This window comes from Henckelia pumila, chromosome 1 (genome assembly GCF_033568475.1).
Source record: "Henckelia pumila isolate YLH828 chromosome 1, ASM3356847v2, whole genome shotgun sequence".
Taxonomy (NCBI): domain Eukaryota; kingdom Viridiplantae; phylum Streptophyta; class Magnoliopsida; order Lamiales; family Gesneriaceae; genus Henckelia; species Henckelia pumila.
In genome coordinates this window covers 73,941,184-73,951,314 of record NC_133120.1, presented here as the reverse complement: position 1 = coordinate 73,951,314, position 10,131 = coordinate 73,941,184, and the positions used below count along the sequence as shown (strand labels likewise).

Genomic DNA, 10,131 nt, shown 5'->3' with positions numbered 1-10,131 from the left:
GCCCCTCAAAATTCAGTCCCCGACACTCTTGTGAATATTGTCTTGTCTTATTCCTAAATTCGTCTTTGTCTCATTTTCTCTGTTATTTATCTATGGATTACTATTAGCCACCACACATTTGCATGTATAATTTTCTTTATGATTGATCATGTATTTAATGACATGACACGAAGAATAAAAATGAGATGAATATATCATGAAAGCATAAATCTGGAACAACGGATAAAAATCAAGAACATAAGAAGAAAAATGAGAAGAAATCAACAACCTTACAGACCAATACTTCAAATCTATGAACTGGTGCACTTCGATTTGGTGTGATTGTTCATACTTCTTAGGTTTTAATTCAGGGAAAATGTGAAGATATGGGGAAGAATATCTTTTTCTCCGTTATTTTTTAACGGGCAGAAGACAAAATGGATCGAATTTGAAAAAACTTATTAAATATGAGGGATCAATTTGACAGTCGACCGAAAATTCAAGAGACTATTTTGGGAAAAGAGAGACCAAAATGGTTATTAACCCCTTAAAATCTAAACATATCAAGAAACACGTACATGTTTTGCAGTGGATTTTTTGAATCCACTACTACTACCCACCACCACTATTATTATTATTATTATTATTATTATTATTATAAATGATATATCATTAGCGCAATCGTACATCATTTGTATAGATTGGGTAGTATTAATTGGTTTTTTTTGTTAGAACTATAATCCTAATACTTTGTATTTCACATAAAATTATTGGGACAAAATTCAAATATTTATGGTTTTATTCAATGAGCGACATATTTTGAAGAGGAACGTAAATTCAGGAGATGTGGTGCATGCAAATGAAGGCTTTAAATGAGGCACTAGTCATGACAAGTGGCGTAATCAAGTGCACAAGAAGAATACCAAGCTATCAAGGGGATCGTTTGGGCAAGTGACACAAGGAGCTAAGTTTCAGTATTATGAGTCAGAGGAAGAGCAAAGAGGTTTCAATGTCGGAGGAGTAAAAATCCCAAGACCAAATAACACCGATGAGGCAGCCACCATCGAATGCAAGTAGATATTTGATGTAAATCGAAACACAAAAGAGTTTAGGGTTTGAGAGATACTCTCATTTTCTGATATAAAATTTCAAAAACTGTCTTCCAAAATAATAAAACCTCCCTATAAATAAACCAATACCTAATTCAAAAACAAAAAGGAAACTATGACAACCAAATCATAATAAAAAATATAAATTTAATGTCATTAAAAAACTAAAATAATGCAATATTAAAGGCTCATATCAATGGGGCCCGTTGCATCATCCACTCAGGGGTGGATATGATTCGTCCACGAATCAAAAGGCACGTCAACTTCACACACGTAAGGAACAAGGTGTTTGACAATGAACACGTCAGGAGTGCGATAACCAGGTGGAAGGCGCGGACGATAGGCATTATCATTTATCTTGGCAACGACCTCAATGGTACCAATCTTGCGAGCAACAAGTTTATTGTATTCATGAGAAGTATAACGATCCTTGGTCAAAATTACCCACACCAAATCACCAACCAAAAACATGACATGACGACGTTCCCTATTATCATAAGCCTTGTACTTGGACGCCGAAGCGACCAAACGATCATATGTTTGCTGGTGAACCATGCGCAGGTCGGTAATGAGACCTTCAGCATCACGATGCGGATGTTGGGTTTGTGGAACGGGAGCAAGATCAGCAGGAAAATTCGGTGAGAACCCATAGACCACATGAAAAGAACTAAACCCCGTGGTGCGATTAATGGCATGATTATGAGCGAATTCAGCCAAGGAAAGCTTAGTATCCCATGCCTTGATATGATCACCAACCAAACTACGAAGGATATTGCCAAGAGAACGATTGACTACCTCATTTGGCCATCCGTCTGATGGTGATACGCCGAACTAAAGTCGAGACTAGTTTGAACCATATGCCAAAGACTTTTCCAGAAGTGATTGACGAAGCGAGTATCGCGATCAAACACAATGGAGCAAGGCAGCCCATGTAGAAGGTATATATATTTCCTTGAAAAAAAGTTGGTCAACATGGACAACGTCCGTAGACCGCTAACAAGGAATAAAGTGGGTCATCTTCGAGAAACGATCAACAAAGACGCAAACAAATTCATGACTACGTTGAGTCCGGGGCAACCCAACAACAAAATCCATGCTAATGTTGGACCAAGGGCGGGTAGGAATCGGCAAGGGTATGTACAACCCGACATTTGAGGCCGCCCCTTTGGATACTTGGCAAACACGACATCGAGAAATATAACGTCCAACATCACGACGTAAATATGGCCAGAAATAAGATGCACTCAAGAGCTTAAAGGTACGATCAATGCCCACATGGCCTTCACCGTGAAGATCCTACAGTAACTTGAGATGGAGACTACAATCAGGCATGCATAACTGGAAACCACGAAAGGGAAATCCATCGTGAAACGTATATTCCGAGCTCAAGCCATTGGTGACCGAGGGCACTATTTTTGAGAAGAACGGATCATCGACATAAGCATCAGGAAGAACATCAAAACCAATAACAAAAATATGCATGTCAGACAAGAGCGAGCGCCTTTGGCTGAGCGCATCGGTCACGCGATTAAGCACACCAAATTTATGCTTAATGACAAAAGAGAATTGCTGAAGATAAGCGATCCAAGAGGCATGGCGCGAGGACACCTTCTTCTGGCTGCCAAGATGCTTCAAAGCATCATGGTCCGTATAGAGGATAAATTCTCGGTGAAAAAGATAATGGTGCCAATGACGTATAGCTTGAACAATTGCATAAAATTCAATATCATAAGTGTTGTAATGTGCACAAGGATCCTATAACTTTTAGCTAAAATAAGCAATATGATGGCCCAACTGGCTAAGTACACATCCAATAACCAGTTTCGAAGCATCACAATGTAACTCAAAGGGTTGCGAAAAATCCATCAAGACCAAAATAGAAGCAGAGGTCAGGCGATCCTTGATATCCGCAAAGGTCATAGCCGCCCAAAGGGTCCAAAGGAACTGACCCTGACGCAAGCAATCTGTAATAGGCACCATAACAAAACTGAAGTGTGGAATAAAGCAGCGATAAAAATAGGTCAATCCATGAAAACTACGCACCTCGGCTAGGCTCTGAGGGGAAGGCCAATCATGAATCACTGATATCTTAGAGTGGTCAACCTGAAGGCCGGCGCTAGAGACCACATAGCACAAGAAGATAATTGACGATGTCATAAAAGAGCATTTGTTGAGGGCGACATAGAACTGTTCGCGTTGGAGAATGGTCAAAATTTAGCGAAGGTGAGATAGATGGTCCTCGACCGAAGCACTGAATATCAGAATATCGTCGAAATAGACCACCACAAATTTGTCAATGTACCGGCGGAGGGCCTGGTTCAAGACATGCATAAACATTCTCGGGGCATTGGAGAGGCTGAAAGGCATAACGAGCCACTCAAAGAGGCCCTCACGTGTTTTGAAAGCTGTTTTTCATTCGTCACCTAGGCGGATGCGGATTTTTTGAGAGCCACTCTTCAGATCAAGTTTGCTAAACACTGTGGCACCACAAAGATGATCAAGGATGTCGTCAAGGCGAGGGATCGAGAAGCGATACCTAACAGTGATCTTGTTAATAGCACGACAATCAATACACATGCGCCAAGTGTCGTTCTTCTTCGGGAAAAAAAAGGGCCGAGACGACGCATGGACTCAAATTGGCCCAAAATAATCCCTTAGATAGGAGATCCTCGACTTAGCAACGCAATTCCTCATGCTCCATAGGACTCATGCGATAATGCGAGCGATTAGGTAAAGAAGCACCCGGAACAAGATCAATGCGATGTTGTATGTTGCGTAGAGGAGGAAGCTCGAACGGTAGATCCGGAGGAAAAACATCGGCAAACTCCTTGAGTAACTAGCGAGCCAATAGCGGTACCTCCAGAGGTGTAGAAATGGAAGAAGCAGTCGTCGGTTTCGCAATAAGGGCAAGCACAATGGCAGTATCTCACATATCCGCTTGGAAGACCGCCCATGATAAGAACGATGGGGACGTGATGGCGGAACTAACAGGAGGTTTGGGAGGAGGCTCGCTTGCCCGAGACGGTAGCAAAACGATATTAACCTCCTTCAAGTGAAAAGTATAAGTGTTGGTGCGTCCATTGTGTGTGGTGTGGTGATCATACTGCCACGGGCGACCAAGTAACAGTTGGCATGTGTCCATCGGAATGACTTCACATAAAATATCATCCACATAATGTAGCCCAATCAAAACAGAGAGCAAATCCCGACGGTGCACATCAATTTCTGAACCCTGTTGAAGCCAAGCTAATTTATACGTCTTAGGATGAGGCTCCGACGGAATAGATAATTTATCGATGACCACGGAAGAAACCACATTCTCACAGCTACCGGAATCAATGATAAACTGACAAACACGGCCCCCAATAGTGCAAGTGGAATGAAATAAATCGATGCGATACCAACTATCACTCACCTGCCGGGGAGAGAAGCAGGCACGATGCAACAGGAGAGACTGCCCCACATCACTTTTGACGAGAATGTCGGCACAAGGCTGGTCCAAGCCATCAAGAGGATCACGATCGTCGACAATAAGCGGGCAAGTATTCATCAAGAGCCCGTGGCGGTCAGCACGTGGGCATGCAGAAGAACGATGGCCGACTTTTTCGAAAAAAAAAACAACGAAGCCCTGGCCCCATGGGAGACTGGCGCATGGTCAGAGCAGAAGAGAGCCGCGTGGAGTTAGCGGAGCAACAGTAGAAGAATCTGGAGCAGGGATAGTAGACTGGCCAATGAGTGTTCATGCAGACGGTTTCAACAAAGTAGGTGTGCCGCAAGCAGCCGTAGAGCCAGTAAACGACCAAGACGTATTGTGCCTAAGTTGGGCTTCAAGAGTAAGGGCACGACGGTGACACTCCAAAACAGTGAGAGGATAAAAGAGATTAAGAACGTCGCAAAATTATTGGCGCAGACCACCAATAAAATGAGACACAAGTTGATCCTCAGTTTCGGTGAGCGCAGTATGTGTGAGCAATAAGAAAAAGTCGATAGCATATTCATCCACTGAACGAAAGCCTTGGCGCAAATTTTGCAACTGTTGGTAGAGAGTGCGCTCATAGTTGTAGGGTTAAAACATGTGACAGAGGTGTTTCTGAAGTTTAACCCAAGATTGAATCGGCGCTTTATCTTCACGCGAGCGAGAAAATTTGAGTTGTTGCCACCAAGCAACTGCCCGACCCCGAAATCTCGTGGCGATCAACGCTGCTATGTCGAGACCTCTTTGAACGACAAAATTTCATCCACCGTAGCCAACCAATCTAGCAACTCTTCAGACCATAGCGAGCCATGAAATTCAAAAATATCCACTTTAAAAGCAGATTCCCATCGACGATCATCAGGTCCAGGTGGGGCGGCGGCTTCGTGATGCATGCGCCGGCAACCCTATGGTTGAGCGAACCGATTCTCATCACCATGCTCTGAAGGCCGATCAGAGTCATCCTTGGAGTCTCGCAGGTCAGACACTTCCTGGCGAAGAAGAGTCATCTCTTCGACAAGAGTGGCAAGGAGATCGTTGTTGTTCAAGACACGATGACGGGGAGGCATGGTTGAGCCAAAAAAAAAAATTTGTGCCGCAGAAAAGCTGGCTGTGATACCAACTGATGTAAACTAAAACCCAAAAGAGGCTAGGGTTTGAGAGAAACTCTCGTTTTCTGATATAAAATTACAAAAACTGTCTTCCAAAATAATAAAACCTCCCTATAAACAAAACATTACCTAATTCAAAAACAAAAAGGAAACTGTTACAACCAAATCACAATAAAAATATAAATTTAATGTCATTAGGAAACTAAAATAATGCAATATTAAAGGCTCATATCAATGGGGCCCGTTGCATCAATATTTATGTTGAAGGAATAGCTGACCTTGCACCTCAACTTGGCTCTACATCGCACAACTTATATAAATCTCTCCATGAAGTATCATGTCGTAGGTTGGACAAGTCATATCCCAAAGACCTTAACACGAACTTGTCATGCCAGCAATCCATTCACAAGAGAACTTGTATTTTGTTGAGTAGATTATCACGCTAGGACACGGTTGGACAACTCATATTCCTAAAACGTAATCTAATACAAACTTTTCATGTCAGCAATATATTCACAAGAGAACTTGTATTTTGTTGAATAGAGTCACACGCTAGGGCACCGAACTCCTTAATTCATAACCGTGTTTCTTGTCTATTTGTGTATTACGTAATTTTGTTGAACATTTAAGGATCAATACTGAGACACGATAAAAGGAGCTGGTCCGTGTTTTTATAGATGTCTACGATCACTTCCGAATCATAAAATTATTTTGTTGTAGCATGATCCGGAATCAACAAAAGAATCAAAGTGATTCATTGTTCATCGAATTTGTTGATATTTGTTGAAATTAAGAAGGAACGCATGTATTTGAATTCTAATTGAAATTTATTGATACATCCCTAAATTTAATTGAATTCTAATCGTCCCGATACTTAAATTATATATTTTAATTATACTTGGACTCGTATTCTAAAATTTATCTAAACTTTTGAGCTACAATTTTTTTTTTGTAAATCTAGATAACATGAAAATATTGCAATGAATTTAGATAATTATTTATAAGTAAAATACTTTATAAAAGGATTATTTCAAAATTTACATGTATAACAATAATACTTTTAAAAATTTAATGAATACACAAGAATCAATTATTTTAAAAAGTCATTAAAAATCAAACCATTAAATTTTTGGATTGAATACACTCTTTACCCATACTAAATTAAAGAAAACCACTTTGGGCGAGAATATATTTATCTTCTAACAAATCCCAAGAATCCAATCGAATGCATAAAGATTCAAGAAAAATCACCATTATCTGATATCTCCATGCAAATTCGACAACATCTATCTTCAAAATCCCAATCATCGTGATGTTCAAATTCTCATGTAATCTAATATTTGAAATATTTTTCTTCTGTTGGGTTTGATTTTCTATCAAAATTGTTCGATTATTTTGATTCACTTTATTGAAAATTGTTTAAATTTAAAAATATATTTAAAATATAATATATTTTATTTTAGACAATATTTTAGTAAAACTTTTAAATATAACAATTAAATAAACTAAATTATTCAAAATGATTCTAAATTACTAAATATCATCAAATAAAATATATTCTAAATAAAATACAAGTAAAATTATTGATTTAATGAAATTTCGATTTTTCAATCGGTTTGGTTTTGACATATGTAATTCGAAACCAAACAATACAAATTTGATTTTCGGTTTGGTTCGGTGTTTAATTTCTCGATTTGGATTTACGGTTTTCAGTTTTAACCAAAGTTTGTATTGAAAAAATGAGTTGTGTACTAATTTAGATTCGATAAATAATTCGAACAAGTTGTGTAAGGAACAAATTCTATATCGCGAGTAGAAAGTTATTACTCTATTATCAAATAGGATGAATGAGAAATTAATTAGTTCGATTTTTATCATGTTGAAATAAGATACCTCTCATTTGCATTTAACACACCAATTTTATTTTCTCATTCTTTCTTCTATCTTGTTTAATTCTTCTGCGAATTTTTAAGTTTTTAGAGCTTGAAATTTGAATTACAAGACATGAAATCTGGGTTCAGATTTTCTAAGTTTTTTCCGCTTAAATTCGATTTTTAAAATTAAATTCGAGAGTTTTTTCAAGTTTTAAGCAAAACACTTATATCCAAATTTTTCAAGACATAAAATATTGGATTTTGATTTTTAAGTTGAACGGTTAAAATTCGAATTCATAGTGATTCAAGCATTTCAAAGTTTGTGTGACTTTAAAATTTTTAGTGCTACTATTTTAAAGTCGATATTGAGGATCATATTGCCAATAGGCGTAAGAACCAGGGCGGGGCAATAATGTTTTGTCAAACTCTTGTCTCGACTATATTTTTTTCATAGACATTTTTGTTTACCCGCATATAGTCCATTTATCCCAAGATCAGTATTTTACCCAACAATCTTAAAATGCTATTTGAACCAAAATGGCCTCTACAAGTGCAACGACCCCTATTGTCCATCATGGAGAAAAAAACGAAAAATTCAATGGGTCTGATTTCAAGCGGTGGCAACAAAATATGCTTTTCTACTTGATTACCACCAGCTGAAAGCTTTCTTAAAGAAGATCCGTCTGCTATTGATGAAGGAGAACAAGATCCTCGAAAGAGGGCTGCCCTTGATGCATGAAATCATAGCGATTTTCTATGAAAATTTAGCTTATACATAAATATTATATTATTATATAATAAATATATATATATATATAATATAATATAATATTTATATATAAACCAATTCCCCTTTGTGGTTGATTTCAAATCGATTATAAGACAAGTGCAGAAATTACAATTGTTATTGCATGAAGAAGGTATGCAAATAAGTGAACCATTTCAAGTTGCTTCAATAATTGAAAAACTTTCGCCTTCGTGGATGAATTTCAAAATTTATTTTAAGGCATAAATGAAAAGAAATGAGTCTTGAGTGTCTGATTATTAGACTGCGCATTGAAGAGGACAATCGCAAACAATCTGAACCAAATGTGAAATTATCTATGGATGCAAGGGCTAATTTGGTTAAACCAAATGCTAGCAAAGGGATATAGTATTCTGACAAAAACAATGTCAAAAGGTTCGAATTGAACTATTATAATTGTGATAACCAAATCACATGGCCAAGGACTGTAGACGTCCAAAGAAAGGCAAACGAAATCAAGTTAACATGACTATTGCATATCAATATAGCAACATGTCATGAGACAGACTAGGATACAATTTATTATTGATGAATTATGATGAAAACTTGTTGGATAACCAAGTGAAATGATGTGTCAACTATATAAAGAATGTTATATTATTGTGAAACGTTGTTGTGATACTTGTTGTTTCATTCAAAGTGAATTTTGTAAGCTTTGTACGCTCAAAACTTATATTTACAAGAATTAAAATCTTGAATCAAATTTTATAAGTTTTTGCGCTTAAAATTCATGTTGTGAATGAAACACAAGAGTTCAAGTTTAAATTTGATAAGTCATCACACTTAATCTAAATTTAAAAGCATAAAATTGTTGGGTAAAATATTGATCTTAAGATAAATGGACTATATGCGGATGGACAAAAATGGTTATGGAAAAATAGTTGAGGCAAGATTTTGGATCTTTTTTCTTAAAACGTTATTGCCCCACCCTGATGCTTACGCCTATTAGCAATATAATTCTCAAGATACAACGACCATCGACTTTAAAATAGAAGCACATAAACCTCTTTTCTATTTCTGTATGTTGGGAGAAGTCTAGACTTCTTTTTTTTATTTCTTATTCAACTTGTTGCTCTTTTTTATGATCTCTACGATTTTTAGGAGGCTATCTATCCTTGAAATACCTCTCATTTACGTGATTAGCCATTAAGAGTTTAGCAACAAAGTTACAAACACTTATTATTTATATCATTTAAATACGTGTAACAATACTAGGATATATAAAGATACTTTACAGTTATTTGATTGTAGCAAAAAATACCATCTTTTACCAAGAATCACTCGATTTCAAATTCATGTATCAAATCCATTGTATCTATTCGGCTCAAAATTAGAATACATGATTTGAATCTCTAGTGAATGTCGAGTATATATTTTTTGTTTTAATTTGAAATCCACTTAATTATCTTTAACTCAAGAAGTGTTTTGAAGAGCTTAATTGTAGGGACCTCGAGTGTTATTCTTATTTATAACAAAACAGTTAATATCAATCTGATATAATGAACAAGGATCAATCAAGAACCAAAAAAAAATTTAAAAAAAATTTACCCGAGCATGCCTCGCTCGAGCGAGCGCCCCTCAGGTTCAAGCCACAATATGGCTCGCTCGAGCGAGAGGAACTCTGCCCGAACTTATGAAAATCCTTCTTTTGCAATCAAATTGATGGTTCTTGATATAAATCTGTATAGATACATCCTAACAAATCAAATCAATGCTAGGCTAATTAATAAGGGTCTAACATGCTTGTTGACAAGAAACTCAAAGAAGATCATATGTAAAA

The 10,131-nt window shown here is 37.1% G+C and overlaps 1 protein-coding gene across 1 annotated transcript; it reads right to left on the bottom strand.

The window, feature by feature from the left end:
* Positions 1-1,307: 1,307 nt before the first annotated feature.
* LOC140865197 (uncharacterized) lies at positions 1,308-4,638 on the bottom strand. The gene is made up of 6 exons (XM_073269757.1): positions 4,078-4,638; positions 3,391-3,444; positions 3,132-3,275; positions 2,895-3,038; positions 2,389-2,843; positions 1,308-1,848 (listed from the first exon to the last, which is right to left on the bottom strand). The coding sequence occupies exons 1-6, from the start codon at positions 4,636-4,638 to the stop codon at positions 1,308-1,310; spliced, it is 1,899 nt and encodes a 632-aa protein (XP_073125858.1).
* Positions 4,639-10,131: the final 5,493 nt, after the last annotated feature.